The following is a 21624-nucleotide window of genomic DNA, read 5'->3' on the forward strand; positions in this document are numbered from 1 at the left end:
GAGTTACTGAAGACTCCAGTTGTTCCAGTAAGGTCTGATGTTACAACCACTAGTCCTACAGTTAATTCTGATGATGAGGACGAGGATGGTGAAGAGGAAGCACTTACCCAAGAGCCTCCACAGCAACAAGACTATATTGCAACCAGAAGATCGAGAAGGGAAATTCGAAAGCCTGCTCGATTTACTGATATTGTGGCATATGCACTTCCTGTTATTGAAGATGATATTCCATCCACCTACAAAGAAGCTGTCATGAGTTCAGAGTGCGAGTTGTGGAAGAAATCTATGGATGAGGAGATGAAATCTCTTCATAAAAATAAGACTTGGAATCTGGTTCAGTTACCAAAGGGGAAGAAAGCAATTGGTTGTAAATGGGTGTATGCCAAAAAGATGGAATCTTTGGGAAAAGACAATGTAAGATTCAAAGCCAGATTGGTAGCTAAAGGCTACGCTCGGAATGAAGGCATTGACTACAATGAGGTATTTTCTCCTGTAGTAAAACATTCTTCTATTCGTATTTTGTTGGCTTTAGTTGTGCAGTTTGACCTTGAGTTGGCCCAACTTGATGTCAAGACTGCGTTCTTACATGGTGATTTGGAGGAAGAGATTTATATGTCTCAGCCAGAAGGTTTTAAGGTTGCTGGAAAGGAAAATTGGGTTTGCAAATTGGAAAAATCATTGTATGGCTTGAAGCAGTCTCCAAGACAATGGTACAAACGATTTGATGGATTTATGATCGGGCAAAAGTACACAAGAAGTCACTATGACCATTGTGTATACTTTCGCAAACTACAAGATGGAACCTTCATTTATCTGCTTTTATATGTTGATGATATGCTTATAGCATGTAAGAGCAAAGTGGAGATTGAAAGGTTGAAGACTCAACTAAGTAATGAATTTGAGATGAAGGACTTGGGAGAAGCTCGAAAGATACTAGGTATGGAAATTGAAAGAGATAGAGCGAAGGGCAAGATTAGTCTGTGTCAGAAGCAATATTTGAAGAAGGTACTACAACGTTTCAGGATGAATGAAAATTCAAAACCGGTTAGTACACCTCTTGCCTCTCATTTCAAACTTAGCGCTTCTATGTCTCCTAAAACTGTTGAAGAGAGTCAGTACATGGCTCAAATTCCTTATGCAAATGTTGTTGGTAGTTTGATGTATGCTATGGTGTGTACTAGGCCTGATATTTCACAAGCTGTTAGTATTGTCAGTAGATATATGCATAATCCAGGAAAAGGGCATTGGCAAGCTGTGAAATGGATTCTACGGTATATTCTGGGTACTGTGGATGTTGGTTTATTGTTTCAGCAGGATAAAGTTACTGGTCAATATGTTGTTGGATATGTGGATTCTGATTACGCAGGTGATTTGGACAAGCGTAGGTCCACTACTGGTTTTGTATTCACTGTTGCTGGAGGTCCAGTAAGTTGGAGGTCGATTCTGCAATCTACAGTTGCTTTGTCGACTACTGAGGCAGAATACATGGCTGTGACAAAAGCTATAAAGGAAGCCATCTGGCTTCAAGGGTTGCTTGATGACTTAGGGGTTCAACAAGACCATGTGGATGTTCATTGCGACAGTCAGAGTGCTATTCATTTAGCAAAGAATCAAGTTCATCATGCACGTACGAAACACATTGACGTGAGGTTCCATTTTGTTCGTGAGGTTGTTGATGAGGGAGATATTCTTCTTCAGAAGATTGGGACCGCTGACAATCCTGCGGATATGTTAACAAAGCCAGTTTCATTACACAAGTTTAAGCACTGCTTAGACTTGATTGGCATTTGTAAAATTTGTTGATTGCCCCATGGGGGATTGGGAGACGACTATTAGGAGTTCTACTTAGAGGGTTTGAGCCAAGGTGAAGATTGTTGATTATTGACTCAAACATGTAGTCAAAGTTCAAATTTTTGGACTACTTTGTGGTAATGGGAGACAAACTATAATTGTGCCTAACTCTTTGTGCCTAACTCTTTTGACTTGATGGTAGACCTTTGGCCATTGATGTCTTTGAGAAGCTTTTCTTTGGCTATAAAAGGGGAGCAAGGTGCAGCCTATAAGCATTGAGAGGTGAACAACAAGGAAGAGAGAAAAATAGCAAGAAGCCATTCGGCATAGAGAAGAATTTTCTCAAATTGTCTTGCTTTGTATTTTTGGTTTTCTCTTCCTATTGTAAGTGTGAGAGCTTGGGTTATTCGGGTCTTTGGGAAATTGAGTGATAAACACTATTGTATGTTCTCATTGATTATAGTGGAATACTCCGTCGTCTCCAAACTGGATGTAGGCATTGCCGAACCAGTATAAATCTTGGTGTTCTTGTTGATAGTGGTTTTATTTTGTTCTGTTTTACTTATTCACTTACAGTTAGATGCCGCTTCCGCACAACAAACTATGTTGTCAATAATTCAATTGACATTTTGGTACTTGGTGCGCCGTCGAGAAGCGGCCTTCTCAGGTATTGATTTCTTCTCCAAGTTATATCTCAGTTCATATGCACCAACACTGTAAAATTCATCAGAAAAATAGTATCAAAGAGATTAAGCATCAATCGTAAAATGTATAAATCATTCATTTATTTGAATGGAACTATAACTGTGATGAAATCCGGTGAGTTAATTGATTCCGGATGATGTATTTGGGAGGCAGACAGGAGTAGAGAAAACAGAGAGCAAAATCAGGGAATGTGAAAGGTTTCTTATCTGTGAAGTAACCACAGATATTTCATTAAATATCAACTCATAGGATATTTCCTTACAAGCTAATCTAGAGCAATCTCATCCCTTGATTCACAAACAAAGATCTAAAGTATACATTTGTCTTATGAGACTAGACATACACTTTTCTATTGAATTCTTCCTTCTTAAACACTTGAACAAAACTGAATTCTATTTAATTCCAACATTCCCCTTTAAATGAATTCTGGTTTTGATCCCAAGCATTCCTCTGAGATAGACAAATCTTTCCCTCAGTAGAGCTTTGGTAAAGATGTCGGTCATTTGATCCTGTGATTTGCAGTAGATCAGTTCAATGGTATTCTCCTGCAAGGCTTCCCTTATGAAGTGAAACTTCCTTTTGATATGCTTGGTTTTCTGATGAAAAATAGGATTTTTGGTCATAGCTATTGCTGATGTGTTGTCACACATAAGTGGTCAAGCATCCACTTGCATTTCACCAAAATCCTTTAACACAAACCTCAACCATATAGCTTGGGAGGTAGCCATTGCAGCACTCACATACTCTGCTTCAGCCATAGACAATGCAACACTTTGTTGCTTGACAGAAGCCCAAGAAAATATCCCAGAACCAAATGTAAATGCATATCCTGAGGTACTTCTCATGTCATCTTCACTGCCACCCCAATCGCTGTCACATAAGCCTACCAGAATTGCTTTTTCTCCCTTTTCATATTTGATTCCATAGTCCAAGGTCCCTGAGATATACCTTAGTACTCTCTTAGCAGTTCCCATGTGAATTCTTGTGGGATTATGCACAAACCTTGATAAGAGACTGGCTGCATACATAATGTCAGGTCTTGTAGCAGTCAAATAAAGCAGACTTCCAACCATTCTTTGGTATAAACATTCATCAGCAGATTCAGAACCATCCATTTTACAAAGTTTCTCATTCGTGATCAATGGTGTTGCCACAGATTTGCATCCTTTCAGATTGAATCTTTCAAACAGTGATTGTGCATACTTCTGTTGATGTATGAAAATCCCAGTAGTTTCTTATATTACTCCAATTCCCAAGAAGTGATGCAACAAGCCAAGATCTGACATCTCATATTGTCTCATCATGTCCCTTCTGAATTCTTCAATCATTTCTTCACAATTACCAGTAAAGACCACATCATCAACATATATAGACACAATAAGCATCTCAGAGTTCTCACCAGTTTTTGTATATAATGTAGCTTCACTAGGACTTTTGTTAAATCCACTCTTGCTGAAATAGGAGTCTATCTCACTGTACCAAGCCCTGGGGGCTTGTTTGAGTCCATACAGTGCTTTGTTTAACTTATAAACCTTCTCCTCTTTATTTGGCACTTCAAATCCTTGTGGTTGATCCACATACACTTCTTCCTCCATAATGCCATTTAGAAAAGCTGATTTAACATCTAACTGGTGAAGTTTCCATCCCTTTTGGGCAGCAAGAGCAATCAAGGTTCTAATTGTGTCTAACCTTGCCACTGGGGCAAAGGTTTCATTGAAATCTACCCCAGGTTGTTGTGAATAGCCCTTGGCAACTAATCTTGCTTTGTTCTTCTGTATTGATCCATCCAAATTCAGTTTGGTCTTGTAAATCCATTTCACACTTATCACAGGTTTATCACTCGGTCTATTTACCAATTTCCAAGTAGAGTTTTTCTTAATCATGGCAATTTCTTCACTCATTGCTTTCTGCCAGGATTGATCCTTCTCAGCTTCTTCAAAACTCTCTGGTTCAACAACACAATAGTTACACACTGCATAGATCTCATTTAAACTCCTCATTCTCAATGGAGTTGTTTCAGGGGAGGAATCATGTAATTCTTGTCCTTCTGCATTTGAAGTAGAGGACTGAGATCCTTGTGTTGGAGTTGAAAAGTCAGTTTGACTCTCATCTTGTATAACAGGTTCATTCACATTTTGCACTTCAGCTTGTGCTTCTTCCATTGCTAGTGGAAATGAGATAGTGTCTATGTTATTGGTTTCCCAATTCCATGCTTCATTCTCCTTGAACACCACATCCCTTGAGAGGATCACTTTATGTGACTCAATATTGTAGAGCCTATAGCCCTTTTCACAGCTTTCATAACCTACAAGGATACACTTGACACTATTGATCTCAAGCTTGTGTCTTAATTGAGATGGTATCTGTGCATAGCAGATTGATCCGAACACCTTCAAGTGCTTCACACTTGGTTTTCTGCCACTGAATGCCTCAAAAGGTGTTTTCTTCTCAAGTGCTTTAGTTGGACACCTGTTTAGGAGATACACAGATGTATTGATAGCTTCACCCCAAAAAGAAAGTGGCATTTTCTTATCATGGAGCATTGACTTGGTCATTTCAACCACGGTCCTGTTCTTCCTCTCAGCCACACCATTCTGCTGTGGTGTGTAGGCCACTGTCAATTACTTCTGTAATCCTGCTCCTTCACAGAATTCTTGGAACTCAAGTGAAGTGAATTCACCACCTCTGTCGCTTCTTAGTCTTTTGATCTTGAGACCACTCTGAAGTTCAACCATCATTTTGGATTTCTTGAAGATTGAAAAGACTTCACTCTTGTTTCTCATAAGATATACCCAAACCATCCTGGTGCAGTCATCAATGAATAGCAGAAAATATATGTTCCCACTGAGTGTAGGTGTCTTCATTGGACCACACACATATGTGTGTATGAGTTCTAGAGGTTGACTTGCTCTCCATGCACTTCCAGTTTCAAAAGAGTCCCTGTGATGCTTCCCCAATATGCAACCTTCACACGGTTCTTTAGTCTCTTGTAACTCAGGAAGACCAGTCACCATTTGTAGTTTCTCCAATCTCTTTAAACTGTGAAAGTTGAGATGTCCAAACGTCTTATGCCATAACCAAGAGTTTTCTACAACACTTGCTTTTAGAGCAATTGAATCATTGTAATCTAGCATAAGTGGAAAGCTTTTGTTTTCTGTCATGCCAACGTGTGTTACCAAGTTTTAAAGGCTTCTGTCATCAAAGATCTTCACCATATTGTCTCCAAAAAGTAAGAAGTAACCATGAGCAATCATCTGTCCCACACTAAGGAGATTCTCATCAAGACCTGGTACAAGTATTACACCCTTGATGAATCTTCTTCCACCCTTTGTCTCTAGAACAAGAGTTCCTTTTCCAGTAGCTTCCACTAGTTGTCCATTCCCCATTTTAACTCTGCAATTGAAGCTTTTGTCAATGTTGATTAGCAAGGATTCATATGCAGTCATGTTATTACTGCATCCACTGTCAATATACCAGATTCCTCTCTTGTTTTCATTTTTTGCAACACTACAAGCATAAAAGACATTTACTTCCTCTTCTTCTGCTCTATGTGCATAGTTGACAACTTGGTTCCTTCTTGGATTACAATCTTTTGCTAGATGGCCAAATCTGTCACACTTGGTGCATTTGGGTTTTCCCTTGAACCAGCAAACACCATAGTGTAATTTGTCACAAATTTTACACTTGGTTTTGGTAGATTCACTGCTAGATTCTGATTTTGATTGTGAAGTATGGTTGTTGTCCCATTTCTTCCCTTTTCCTTTCCATAATATCTTTTGATTTGAGTTGCTCCCCTGAGCCCTGTAACTGCTATCTCTCTCAGTCACACTTAGGCTAGTAAAAGCCTTTTCAGCTAAGTTTTCAGAATGCATATTTAACCTCTGCTCATAGCCTTTCAATGTACCAATCACCTCCTGAACCTCAATGGAGTCAAGGTCCTTAGTTTCTTCTATAATAGATGCGATGGAATCATAAGATTTAGGCAAGCTAATAAGTATCTTTTGTACTAATCTTTGATTTGTCAGTTCTTCACCAAGAGTTTTCATTTGATTCACAATATCAGTCAATCTTGTTAAATAAACAGATAGAGCTTCACCATCATTCATCCTAGTGTACTCAAAATCTCTTCTTAAACATTGTAGTTTGACAGACCTAACCTTTTTATCACCACGAAATTCTTGTTGAAGAACATCCCATGCAGTCTTGGAGGTTTCAAAGTTTGAGATTCGAGGAAAAATCTCATCAGACACTGCCCCTTAAATGATACCAAGAGCTTTTGCATCTCTGGTTTCATTAACTTTCATTGCTATCTTCCTCACAGACTGTTGATCTTCATCGCTAGAATCATCTTCAGTTTCTGCAATTTCGTAACCCTTGTCCACCAAATTCCAGAGATCATGTGATTTGAATATGGTCTTCATCTTGATGGACCAAAAATCGTAGTTGATCCCATTGAAAATAGGAGCCCTCAGATCTCCCCCACTGCCCGAAGTAACCATGTGAGGCTTTTGTAAGAACAGATGAGATTTTCACGATCTGGGTATGTTTTTCCCCCTTTTCTTTTCAGAGATACGAAGCACACACAAAACGCCCAGTCCTGAATTTGATCAGAACCTAAGCTCTGAGGCCATGATGAAATCCGGTGAGTTAATTGATTCCGGATGATGTATTTGGGAGGCAGACAGGAGTAGAGAAAACATAGAGAAAATCAAGGAATGTGAAAGGTTTCTTATCTGTGAAGTAACCACAGATATTTCATTAAATATCAACTCATAGGATATTTCCTTACAAGCTAATCTAGAGCAATCTCAGCCCTTGATTCACAAACAAAGATCTAAAGTATACACTTGTCTTATGAGACTAGACATACACTTTCTATTGAATTCTTCCTTCTTAAACACTTGAACAAAACTGAATTCTATTTAATTCCAACAAACTGTAGGTAGTTAAGTATTACATCTTTAAAATCCAATGAACTAAGAAAACTTTCATACATCTGTCTCAACTAATACCAGCTTACATACGCCGAAAATTTGTTATTTTCGAATATGAACTGAAGACCTCTTAAGACCTTTTGAGGGCTCACTTGAGTTTTAATTACATATTGGAGAATGATTTCAATAGGTTAGTAGGTCGGTCTTGGTACTGGACTTGTACGTCTCAAATACGTATTTTGCTCATAGTCTTGTAGAATTTTCAAAATAATTATACGATTATATCAATGAGTGGGCTTGTTTCATATTTGGGCATCTTGCCTTGCATCCCAAGATATCGCTGACATGGCAAATAACAGAAAACCAACTAACTCTAACTGTATTATTATCTTAACCAACCTCTCCCAAATCCCAATCCTAATTACTAAAACCACCTCGCAACAGCATGTCGATGATTCTGCAAATTAACAAATTCTAGGGGCAAAATTCAAAACTTATATATAATTTTCCTCCCACCAATTGGAGTTGAAAATCCCCAAAATAACCTCATCTTCTTACCATTTTTTATTATATAAGTAAAAGCATAGCAGTACAGAGTCACACAATCTCATGCATCGTCGTCTTCCTCCCAAAGCATCGACCTTTCACAAGAATTAGTTCTGCAGAAACCCTATCTCCCAGAAATCCAAACAACCCACTTCCATTCTTCAAGATTTCATCCTTGTTGTCTCCAATGGCGTCTTCTTCGTTTTCTTCCTTCAACCAAGATAACCAACAAAAGGTCCAATTCCCGTTGGACTCCGCCGCGTACGAAAACCTCCAAGAAATCGGCTCTAGCGACAAGGTCGTCGTCTACAAGGCCGTCTGCGTCCTCATGAACTCTGCAATCGTTGCAATCAAGTCCGTCGACCTCAATCAATCCACGGCCGATTTCGAGAGTAAGCTACGCGACACCAAGAATCTGTCTCTTTCCCACCCCAACATTCTCGGCGACCATTGCTCCTTCACCACCGCCGAGCACCGTCTCTGGGTGGTCATGCCGTTCATGACCTTCGGCTCTCTGCAATCCGTAATAATCGCCCCCTCTGCTTTCCCGGGAGGATTACCAGAGCCCAGCATTGCTGTCGTCCTGAAAGAGACGCTAAACGCCATGTCGTATCTTGACCACGGACGCTTTCATGGCGACATCAAGCCCGCAAACATCTTGGTTGACTCTGATGGGTCCGTTAAGCTCGCAGATTTCGGGGTCTCTGCTTTCTACGACGCCGATTTTTCAACCGGGGCAAACGACACTTCTACAAGGCCGTACTGGGTGGCGCCCGGCGGAGGTGCATACAAGGCGGATATCTGGGCATTTGGGATCACGGCACTGGAATTGGCTCTGGGCGGCCCTCCCCTGTCTGGCTTGCCGCTGTTATTAGGGAATCAAATGCTGAAGATCAAGAACAGGTTTCGGTTTGTGGATTACGAAAACATCATCAAAGATATCGGGAACCAGAAGTACTCTGCGGCTTTCATGGACTTGGTGGGTTCTTGCATTGATCGGGACCCGGAGAAGAGGCCGGCGGCAGAGGCGCTGCTGAAGCACCCGTTTTTCCACGACTGCGGGGGCAAGGATTATCTGGTGGGGACTGTGCTTCCGCATTTGGAGAGCGCCGAGGAGAGATTCAAGAAAAGAAACAGGGGTTTGGGCATGGTAAACTATGGAGAACTAAAGGGTGAGATGTTCTTTCATTACTTTTTGGGTTCTTTACATAAAGCTCCTTACAACTCTTATTTCCTAAACAAAAACCCACCTAGTTACAAACATAGAAATAAAACTCAAATTTGAAAATGACACATATTTTGTAGGTAAATTAATATTGAATCAAATAACATTCTTTTATTTTGTAGGTAATATATTTTTCCACGTATTATTACATATATTTGGCACATTTTATTATTATAAGATATATGTACAAATAATAGGTAAACTAATTTTGAATCAAAATAAAATTGCTTTATTTGTAAGTAAATTAATTTTGAATCAAATAACATTTCTTCATTATGTAGGTATTTTATTTTGTATGCATCATCATATATATTGGGCACATTTTATTATTATATGTGCAAATAATAGGTAAACTCGTATACCTCATTATATTACTATTAAAAGGTTTGATCAAAACTTTTAATAATATTCAAAGTTTGATCAAAGTCCCTTAACTTTGTACACCTCATTATATTACTATTAATATTTATATTTTTATAGTTTTGACATTAATTGTTTGATATTTTATGAGATTTATAATCCTATAAATTTAAAATCCCTCATTATAATACTATTAGAAACGATTACAATTAAAAAATTCAAATTTTTTGATTTAATAAATGGATAAAAACTATGTAAAAATAAGAAATAATAAATGGCAAAAGAATGTATCCTTAGTGTTAAAAAAATTGGTACATTTTACAAAAAAAAATAGGTACATTTCACATATAACAAAGTGGTACATTAATAAAGAAGAATGTGTACATTATAAAACTAAAAAGAAAATACTACAAATGAATTTTTAGGGTACAGATAAAAGATTAAAAAATTATGAGTACAAATGAATTTTTTAAAAATATAGGTGCTAAAAGAAATTAATACATGGGTACAAAATAAAACTAAAAAGAAAATACTACAAATTTAAAAAAAATGTTGCAAATTAAAAGTGGGTACAAACTAAAAATATAAATATATGATACAAAGTTTAGGCATAAAACATAAATATACCATATGTAATTTTTCCATCATTGATTAAATATACAATGTCACGTGACAGTATACACATGGGTACAAACACAAATAAAATTTTAAAAAATTGGGCACAAAAAGAAACTAATATATGGGTACAAATTAAAAATGAAAAGAAAATTGGTACAAATTAAAAAATATTTGCAAATTTAAAATAGGTACAAACTAAAAATAAAAATATATGATAAAAAATTTAGCCATAAATATAAATATACTAATTGTAACATTTTTAACACTAAATGAATATATTTAAAAATAAAAATATTTTATTATTCAAATAATGAATGATGTTATTAATACCCAAGGACCTTGATCAAAAATTGAAAATGAATAGGATTTTAATCAATAGAGTAACAGAAAGAAGAATGTGAACCTAATTTTCCCAAAAATAATATTATTTTTTATGTAGATACTTTATTTTCCATGCATTTTGGGATTTGCTTTATTATGTAGGTAACTTATTTTGCATGTACTTTACATTTATTGGGTAAATTATTTTGCATTTTTTTAATCAATCTAACATTTTATAATTTGAAATCTAACATCTTTTTCGACAAAAAAAACATTTTAAAATTTGAATAGTAGGTGCACTGAATTAAAATTTAAATCTAACATCTTTTTTTGCTTGAATTCTTACATATAGCATGCATGTTTTTTTTTTTTTTTGTTATATATGTGTGTGAAATAATTTATCTACATTTATATGTAAAATATAATTTGATTGACTAAACTAAGCATGTGTTATTACATATATTAGGCATGTTTTGTTGCTGTTATATATTAGACAATGAATTTATTATTTTTCATCAAACATTCAAATAGGGGTATTTTAGGCATCAAAAATTTTTCAATGTGTAAAGTCAAACATAATTAATGAATTTGCTGATGTGGAATCTAGTCAATGGGTTTTATTGGAGTAAAAAACTTATGTCGGATTTTATGTGGAGAAAATTAAGTTTTACATTCATTTTCTAACATACCATTAAATAATCTAATTGTGTGCTCATCTTTTTTTAATTGTATTATTGTATCATGCAGGCAAAAAAAACCACATTTATGGTAAGGACTTCATGCGGAGCGGGCGGGGAACCACCAATATTTTGGTAGTTCTGCCAGATGCCATAATTGTTGCTGGAGATTCAAGAGTTACAGCATATTCCGGCGAAAGTAATATTTATTTATCTTTAATTAACTAATTGATTATTATTTGATTATAGTATAAGTAGTATATTAATTGGTTCTAATTTATGTTTGCAGTTAGACCTGAAGAAAAGAAAATTAAATACATTTCTAACAATCCTCCAACACGCGCAACATGGTGTCAAGATAGATATGATGCGCATAAGATGTTAAGACATATAAAGAGGGTAGCCAAAGCATCGCATTCTTTTGATGCAATTCTTGATTCAGCAAAGAAATACACTGAGACCACAAACTGCGATCGTGGATTCGGGAGTTTCTTGTGCTCCGTCGAGCCAACTACCGGTGAATTATCGGCATATTTAGTGTTCCACAACCCTGTAGTTGAGCACGAGACAAACTGCAGTGAAAAGGAGGAGGAATGCTACTGTCAGAATCTTGCTCGCTTCCATGGTTGTAAGAAATTAAAGCTAGGCGTTTACACACTGGGTAGCGGGGGGCAGTTTGCAATGGATTCCCTTTCAGAAAAATATGGTTTTCAATATGAGGGGGATGATCCCAGTGCATCATGGTACTCCGATGGAGAAAAAGCGCAAGATTTAGGCATTCATGATCTTGAGAATGCAAGAGCTGACGTCTTTTCTGCTCTGCTTGCTGCGGCTTTCGACGACCCTTTGTCCGGCGTACCATTTCGAGGTGTGTAAAAATATAAAATAAAATTTTATTCTGTTTTATAATTATTTTCAACGTTTCAAATTTTAATAATTTTTTGTATACCAGTGTCTATTATCAGAAAGAACGGAAAAATTTCGACTGTGAAACACCGTTTTCTTCAAGCGTATTCCCAATGTGATCCGGTGATGCTTGGCTCGAGTTATATAGGAACAGGTGCTTACTTGGTGTACCCAACAGTGTTGGAGTACAATGATAACGGCCAAACGGCAGTAAAAGCATTGTATGTTTATATATACCTATGACTTTTATGATTTATTTTTTTACAAAATTGCTTAGATTTATTTAACTGACTTTTATGATTTAATACAGGACTCGAGATGCAACAAGTTTGCTATGGTGGGAGGGACATCCCCTCACAATTTTGAAGGGGGGATTTACTCTTCAACAAATCATTTTTTCTGAAGAAAAGCAGTTGACTAAGGTTCTCAAAGGACTCAAAAAGGTCAGAAAATGTCCTCCGTTCATGAACGAAATTAAAAATCAGCAAGTTAAATACTATCCTTGCGGGACGAAGGAGGGCAGTCAGGTTTAGGGCAGTCAGGTTTAGGGCAGAGTTTAATAGAGCAGAAGTTTTAAAGTAAAACTTGTATCCTTGACATTTTTGGAATAGCATGCCTAACATTGGCCTCCCGGATTGAAAAAATCCAATTGGTGCAAATTAAGAATTCAATACGCGTGTTGGCTTCAAATTTCCAGTTGCTTTTATCTTTTAGTATTGCAGTGGTTCTACTTGTATTGGGTTCTATACATTGAGCGATTCTATAATTCGATATGACAAAAAGTTGGGTTATGCAAACATTTATATAAGGTGTTTTGGATTTAGGGGTGGCCACGGATCGATTTGATTCGATTTGGCTTCTTAACCTCCACTATTTGAAAAGTGTTTTCTCGGATTCTTCTTTTATATATTGATATGTTATTCAATGTATTCGTTGTCCCAAAAGATTTGGATTCTTCTTTTATATATGAATATGTTATTCAATGTATTCGCTATCCCAAAAGATTTAGTCGCATGGTCATTACAAATCTTAGCGCGCCAATGCCATGGTAGACAAATCAAAAGATTTGCACATAGACGTCTAGTGTACGTAAATAGACGGGACAGAAATGCTTAAATCAAAACCAGCATGTAAAAATCCATTTGACGTCACTTGATTGAGATCGTCCCATGAGCCATGACTATAATCCTGCCTCCGCCGTTTGTCACTGGTGCAATTAGCAGGGTTAATGACAAAACTTAGTTGCGTCATGCTACAACTCGATATAATGATATAGTATCAATTTGGAGTAACATTATTTGACAAAACCATAATTGTTTTCTTTCCTCACTAGCTCAAATTATAATTATTGGAGTATCATTGATGACAACGATGTTGTATACTAGGAAAATCAAACAATGTTTAATAATGAAAAGTAATTGGAAAATTGGCAACTCGCTGACTAAAAGATTATTTGTTGTTGGAATATGCCGAAAGTTATTTTTTGGTCTTTGCCACTAATTAACGTAACTTGGAACTGAAATGTCAGTTTTTAGCCCATAATATATATATATATATATATATATATATATATATATATATATATATATATATATATTCAAAAGAAACAGCGAAGTTTACAAGAACACAGTATAAATCCATGGGAAATGTTATGTCACAAGACTCGCAACCCCTCAATCGAACGAGGACCCATAATATACAGCCTCAACTATTTCTTTTTCATTTTGAGATATTGAGAATATATGAATGCTTCCTCTTCACCCATTCAATGTTTTTTTTCCTTTCTTAGTTATTACTAGTAATATGCCCGCGCAATGCTGAAGAACTTGAATGCACTAGCCTTAACTACATGAATAAGACACATTTAACCTAAAAAACATTCATCGTAATCATGAACGAACAAAAAAGATAGATCTAGGAAATTATAAAAAGCATTGTAACCATAGATCCAGGAAATTATAAAAATCCATCCAATCAAGAGACAATATAATAGTTGTGAGAAGGTGAGTATGCAACCAAGAATGTAAGATATACTTGACTTGCAATTCCATTATAATTTCACAAAAAAAAAAAGGTCAAATTTTGATTGAAACATCAAACAAAACAATCTCATCTGTTACAAATTGGACCAACTAAATAAAGAATCTATCGATATCATTTTCAACCTAACTATAAAAAAGAGTTTTATAACAACGCAATCAACATTATTTGAACTCAACTAAAAAGAAACTGGTTGCATGTTATAAATTCCATAGGTAATTTGATTTTGCAGATTAAAAAGAGTTGAAGAAAATTGAAAATTACTAAACCCCATCACAACAAACCCATACCCATACCTCCCTTACCCGTTCCCTTCAACCCTTGCAGAAAATCCTCCCATCTCTCTCACCCTTGTCCCATCTCTCTGTTCGTACAAATCGCAGAAAACAAACCCTAAGCCAAATCCCTCGCCTAAATCCTCCCACATCTCTCTTGGACACCCCCTATCTCTGACTCTGCAAACCCTAAACCAAATATCCTAATCCTATCTTGGATCCCCTCATCTTTGTGCCAATCGCACAAACAAAAACCCAAACCTACCCAAACCTAATCCCTGAAACCCCTTGTCTCAGACACCCAACACCTCTCTCCCTCATATAGCCCTAAACGAAGTGCCTTGTAGCATCAAATCAGCCTACAACACCCCCGGGCGAGATTGAGACTACTTTTCATATTTTCATTTTAATGTACCAGCAAGGAAACGATAGTATATTAAAAAAATTAGCAGTTTACAGAGAAATATAAGTATTGTTTTCAAGGAATTAATAAGATTGCAAATGTAATAGCTCCATACATAGTGAGGTAGGATAAATGATGGAAGACGCACTGAAATTTGAGGTAGCATTGATCCATACATGGATATCTTGCACATATCTACAATTCAAGCTCCGAACAAAGTATCAATTTATCAGCAATTGTGACATTCATTATTCCTAAAAAAGTTATTGATTCACAAATAAACAAACGAAAGTAATCGGAAAAGAAACGCTTACCACATGCTGGCTAAATCCGAACTCAAAATGACCACGATATTTTCCCGGCGATGATCACAGAGAGATTGCTGCCTGGGACTTCTGTCCATCCCCTGAAAACAATGTCATGAACTTATTTATTGGATAAATGTGTGTACCCAAGAACTACACTGAAACAACCACAAAGATTCAAACTTCCACAGTAAATATGATCTGCAACGAATAAAAAAATAATCGACTGGAAATCACATATAAACCCAAATGAATCTGAACCCACCAAGCAAAACTAAAAATCACGCTAAATAGACAATCAATCAAACATAACCAAATGGGGGTTCAGATAAATTTTTGGTTATTGTTTCTCTCTTTCATGCAAGCTTACATCAGCAAAGGAAGCCAGAGACTTTAACCTTTAACCTTTTACCTTGGGTCTGTGATCCTCAAGTCGTGCACTCTCCAAACGGTTCCAAAAAACAAAAAGCACTGTTTCCTGGAAAAGCACCAATATTCAGACATTTGCACAACTAATGGTGCACTAAAGTGAATTCAACTTAGAAACTTCTATAATTTCACATGTTTCCTAAAATTACCCGGCTACGTGTTCATAAAAGGGGAAACTTTTTCTGAAGTCCAGGAGCAATATCAAAGTGTTATTTGCCCCAATTCAAGAAGCAGAAATCACACTAATACTAAATATCCATACAAAAATATCTTCATTGAGCAATATCCCCCTAAATTTAGCATCCACTGTTTTCATAAATTCATAAATTCATTGCTAACAAAAAAAAATATAATAAATAAAAAAATAAGGTAAAAAATGGACCAACATGACCTCTTGCATTCAAATTTTTGAACCCAAAAGTCAAATAATTTCAACAAAAAATGGATATTTTGGATTTCCAATTTCATATCCTTTCAAGAAAAGATCCAAAAAACTAAATTTTTAACATTCCCAAAAACCGAAAATCCAATCTTTGGGAGAAATCCATGAGAGCATGCAGTTGTACAGTCAAAATATATTCCTTACCTCAACTAATTGGATTAACCAGCAGAGCTAATTATTATGTAATTACACATCTAGAGCTATCAGCTACCAACTAATTGGATTAAACAGAATGTGTGAATCTGAAATAGAAAAAGAAAATTAGAGAGAGAGAGAGAGCAAAGGGTGCCTGCGGAGGATTTCGAGGAGGGGATCGACCACTTTCTTGTTGAACCAAATTGACACCCCATTACTACTCTCCCCCTTCACAACCCCTTTACAAATTTCAACGATTAATTCTTATATTTTGTTTTTCAGTGAATGGATTTGGGATTTGAAATTGAAAGGATTCAGGGTTCTTCTCAGGAAAAGAAAGCCTCTACTCAGCAAAAATAGCTAGGAATAAAAAGAACACTTACCGAGCTACTGGCTTTTGTCCTCTCACTTCTTGAGTCCCCAAGTCTAGCATTCCACTTGGTAAAAAGCAAAACAAAAAACAATAAAGGAAATTAGGTAGATTGGTCAGCGCAAACTAAAGCTCCAAGAGAGAGCTAGCAATCGTACCTCAGCTAACCCAGCAGCAATGACTTCAATTGACACAAAGGTCCGGGTCTGATCAACGTTAACAAAAAATTCCACTTGATAAAATCAATCCAATACCTGTTTCACAATTACAAAATGTGTTAAAAACCAAAAATGGACAAAAAAGAAAAGAAGAAGCATTCAAGATAATAAGGCATTTAAATAATTAGACGAAGTAGACGGAGATCAGTAAAAAGTTGGGGAGGGAAGTAATAATCTCTGCAGTGGGTGCTTGGTTAAAAAAAATGACAACCAAAATAAAAATTAAGCCAATAAGTTGTTTTTTTTATTTTAGATGTTTTGTAGAATGAAAATGCATCAAACCAATATATACCTTCCTTATAAACTCTGTTGGTATTGAAAAGTTTACTAACTCAATACCAAAATATGTGGGTGATAAGTTTACAAACTCTATCACACCTCTCACTTTCCACTCTCAATAAAATTGGACAAAGAAATAGAGAAATGAGGGAAGCTACAAGCTTCGGAAAAACACTTGGACTTTGATATATGAAAAGAGAGTTTACAAACACAATAGCTTACAAGCTGAAAATGTGAAAGGAATTGGAATGGAATTGATTGTTCTAAAGCCTAGCAAGGAGGCCTATTTATACAAAACAGAAATTGATAAACAATACAACATGGCAGCTATGAAGCACTAGCTGCTGGACACTTTCACACATGGCTGGATGATCTTTACACCCTTTCACACACATGAAGCAACTTTGGATAGTTGGCACACACATGCATTGCATCCTTCCAGCTTGCAAACACAACCTTCGGCTAGCACACAGCAGCTCACATCTCTGCTGTCTTTAACAGATGGAGGAGCAATGATGTTTATATTTGCTGGATACAACCTGGAAAGAAAAGCTAGCATCACATGGACAGATAGTTAGACATCACATGGCTTTTAATTTGAATTTCCAACATGCCCCCTCAAATTAAAACACCTTCATGCCTAGCATTTCACGTAGTAGTCGGAATGATTCAACTGGTAGTGGCTTAGTGAAGATGTCTGCCACTTGTTCCTTCGTGTGACAATAGACAAGCTCAATTGTCTTTTGCTTCACATGGTCCCTTAGAAAATGGAACCTGGTATCAATGTGCTTGCTCCTTCCATGTTGAACAGGATTCTTTGCAAGCTTGATTGCAGACATGTTATCCACATGAATCACAGTCGATTCCACTTGTGGATGACACACTGACTTCAATAGATTTCTTAACCAAATTGCCTCACACACTGTTGAGGCTACAGCAACATACTCGGCTTCACATGATGACAAAGCAACAATTGATTGCTTCTTTGAAGTCCATGAGAAAGCTGTTGATCCTAGAAAAAACACATAGCCAGTTGTGCTTTTCCTTTCATCTTGGTCACCTCCCCAATCACTATCTGAATAACTAAATAATTTTGCATCTTCACCAAAATTATAAAACAGACCATAGTTTAGAGTACCTCTTATGTACCTCAAGATTCTCTTGGCAGCCAGCCAATGAGACTCCCTTGGTGTTTCCATGTACCGACTCACGAGTCCAACTCCATAAACTAAATCAGGTCTTGTGATTGTAAGGTACCTTAGGCTTCCAACCAAGCTTTTGTACACGGTTGAGTTTACAAACTCACCTTCTCCTTCCTTGGACAGCTTCAATCCAGTTGCAACTGGAGTGTTGACAATATTGCACTTGTCCATATTGAATTTCTCCAATATATCTCTCATGTACTTTTGTTGAGAGATGTAGATACCGTCACTTTCTTGCTTCACCTCTATGCCAAGAAAGTATGACATTAATCCATTGTCAGTCATCTCGAATTCACTGAACATGGATTGCTTGAACTCACAGAACATTGCTTCATTGTTTCCTGTAAACAACAAGTCATCTACATAGAGACAAATAATTAAGAACTCCCCTTTTGCACCATTCTTCATGTAAACTGAATGCTCGTATGGACATTTCTGAAATCCATTTTGGTGAAGGTAGTTATCAATCCTTGAGTTCCAAGCTCGTGGTGCTTGCTTGAGGCCATACAAAGCATTCTTCAAACGATACACTTTTTCTTCTTCTCCTTGTACTTGGAAGCCTTCTGGTTGTTCCACGTACACTTCTTCCTCAAGAACTCCATTAAGGAAGGCTGACTTGACATCTAGTTGATAAATTTTCCATTTATGATGAGCGGCAAGAGAGATTAGCAATCTTACCGTGTCAAGTCTTGCAACTGGAGCATAGACTTCATCATAGTCCACTCCATACTTCTGTTTGTAGCCCTTTGCTACAAGCCTTGATTTGTACCGATCCACACTCCCATCTGCAGTGCGTTTGATCTTGTACACCCACTTGACACCAATAGCCTTCTGATTTGGTGGGAGCTTTGTTAACTTCCAAGTGTCATTCTTCTCGATGGCATGGATTTCTTCCTCCATGGATATTCTCCAACGATCTTCTTCCACAACTTCATTGAATGAGAGAGGCTCGTGGTCTGCATACAAGCAGAAAAGGTTGGTTTCTTCTTCTTCTTCTTGTCCATATATTTCGGTGAGACTTCTTAACCTCACTGGAGTTGAGGAGCTGCTTTCTTCACTAGATGTCGGACCACTCCTTGCAGTTCTGTGCAATGGAGTTGTTGTGGTTGTTTGAGCAGGTTGTTGCTCAACAGGTGGTACAACTTCTGGTTCTTCAAAATCAGTGGAAACGATCTTCTCTTTACTGACTTCTTTGTTGTTCCACTTCCATGCCTCTTCCTCACTGAAGATGACATCTCTACTAACCACTAATTTGCCAGTTAGTGGGTTGTAGAGCTTGTATGCCTTGGACTCTTCACTATATCCCACAAACACACACTTTTCACCTCGATCATCAAGCTTCCTTCTCTTGGCTTCTGGAACTTGAGCATATGCAACACACCCAAAAACTCTTAGGTGTGCAACACTCGGCTTGTATCCACTCCAAGCTTCTTGTGGTGTCATCCTCTTGACACTCTTTGTTGGACATCGATTCAACAAATAAATCGAACAAGCTACAGCTTCTGCCCACAATTCTTTTGGCAAATTCTTCTCTTTAAGCATGGACCTTGTCATGTCAAGGATGGTTCGATTCTTTCTTTCGGCTATCCCATTTTGCTGTGGTGTATAGGCAGCAGTCAGTTGATGCCTAATTCCTTGCTCCTTGCAGTATGCTTGGAAAGCATTGGAGGTGTACTCTCCACCTCTATCTGATCTCACAGCCACAAGCTTGTGGTTGCTTTCAGCCTCTGTGAGTGCCTTGAACTCCTTGAAGATTTTTAGGGCAGCCGACTTCTCCTTGAGAAAATAAACCCAAGTCTTCCTACTGAAATCATCAATGAAAGTAATAAAATACCTATTACCTCCATAAGACATAGGATCCAATGGACCACATATATCCGTGTGTACCATCTGCAGTGGTGCCTTTGCTCTCCATGTATCACCAACAGGGAATGATAGTCGTGCTTGCTTGCCAAGCACACAACCTTCACATACTTGGCGTGTCATTTCAATCTGGGGTAGACCACGAACCATTCCTCCACTTGACAACAACTTTAGGCCATTGAAATGAAGATGGCCAAATCGAAGATGCCATTTCCATGACTCATCTTCCATTACACCGATGTTGCAACTCCCAATCTTTGTGTTCAACTTCAACGGGAACATTCGGTTCTTTGACATTTGAACACGTGCAATAAGTTTTCTCCTTGCATTCCTGAGAGTGAGAAACATATCCTCCATATGTATAATATACCCTTTCTGGAGCAGTTGACCAATGCTCAAAATGTTGCTCTTCATACCTGGTATGTAGTAAGTCTCGAAGATGTATTCTTCTCTACCATCCTTCTAGATGATCTTGATCTTCCCTTTGCCTTCAACTGGCAGCTTTGAGGAGTCACCAAGACTCACAGATCCATAAGGCCTATCTTTGAGTTCGGCAAAAAACTCTTTCTTTCCACACATGTGGTTGCTTGCACCAGAGTCTAAATACCAAACATCTTGTTGACTACTGATATCATGGTGTGCTAGTAAGACTGTAAGTTCCTCACCAACATTTCCATTTGATTCTGCCATGTTGACATGCTCACCATTTTTATATGAACATTCATTTGCATAATGTCCATATTGCTTGCAAGTGTGACATTGGATATGCGCCTTTCCTCGGGTAGATCTCCACTCTTGAGATTGACCTCGGTTTTGTTCATAGCCTCGACCTCTTCCTCGGGCTCGTCCTCGGCTACGGTTGGATGACCTCCCACGACGTGAGTTCCACTGCCCACGACCTTTATTTGGTTTGTCAATTTTCAATTTTGACTCCAAAGCTTGCTCTAGTGTTGTGGGGCTTGCATTCTTCTGAATGCGTTGCTCGTGAACTAGGAGGGATCCTAGTAGCTCCTCTGCGCTCATCACCTCCAAATCCTTGGATTCCTCAATGGCAGTCACCACATGCTCAAACTTAGATGTGAGTGACCGGAGTATCTTCTCCACAACTCGTACTTCATCGAGTCTCTCGCCATTTCTCCTCATCTGATTTACTATCCAATGAGCCTTGAGTGATAGTCGGAGATGCTCTCCCCTTCATTCATGTGAGCAGTTTCAAAATCTGCTCAAAGTGACTGTAACCTCACTTTCTTGACTCGATCTACTCCTTTGTAGATTGTACTGAGTGTGTCCCATACTTGCTTGCTCGTTGTTGCTTCTGCAACCTTCTCGAACGTTGAATCTTCTAATCCTTGATAGAGAAGATACAACGCCTTCTGGTCCTTCTTTCGTAAATCCCTGAGAGTGTTCCTTTGATCTGCAGTATATGCGGCTTCTTGCTCGGTAGTGGGTACAACATACCCAGTACTGACTATTTCCCATAGCTCTTATGATCCAAACAATGCTTTGAATTGGATGCACCATCTTTCATAATTTTCTTTCTTCAATATGGGAACTTGGAGCTGCACTAAATTGGATGCCAT

General features: G+C 37.5%; 2 protein-coding genes across 2 annotated transcripts; both read right to left on the reverse strand.

Annotated features, from left to right (window-relative positions):
* Positions 1–2408: 2408 nt before the first annotated feature.
* On the reverse strand, positions 2409–3611 carry LOC126595368 (secreted RxLR effector protein 161-like). Its single transcript, XM_050261687.1, has 2 exons — positions 3196–3611; positions 2409–2505 (listed from the first exon to the last, which is right to left on the reverse strand). The coding sequence occupies exons 1-2, from the start codon at positions 3609–3611 to the stop codon at positions 2409–2411; spliced, it is 513 nt and encodes a 170-aa protein (XP_050117644.1).
* Positions 3612–5678: 2067 nt separating this feature from the next.
* On the reverse strand, positions 5679–6995 carry LOC126595369 (uncharacterized). Its single transcript, XM_050261689.1, has 2 exons — positions 6764–6995; positions 5679–6673 (listed from the first exon to the last, which is right to left on the reverse strand). The coding sequence occupies exons 1-2, from the start codon at positions 6993–6995 to the stop codon at positions 5679–5681; spliced, it is 1227 nt and encodes a 408-aa protein (XP_050117646.1).
* Positions 6996–21624: the final 14629 nt, after the last annotated feature.

The sequence above is a fragment of the Malus sylvestris genome, chromosome 13 (assembly GCF_916048215.2).
Source record: "Malus sylvestris chromosome 13, drMalSylv7.2, whole genome shotgun sequence".
Classification (NCBI taxonomy): domain Eukaryota; kingdom Viridiplantae; phylum Streptophyta; class Magnoliopsida; order Rosales; family Rosaceae; genus Malus; species Malus sylvestris.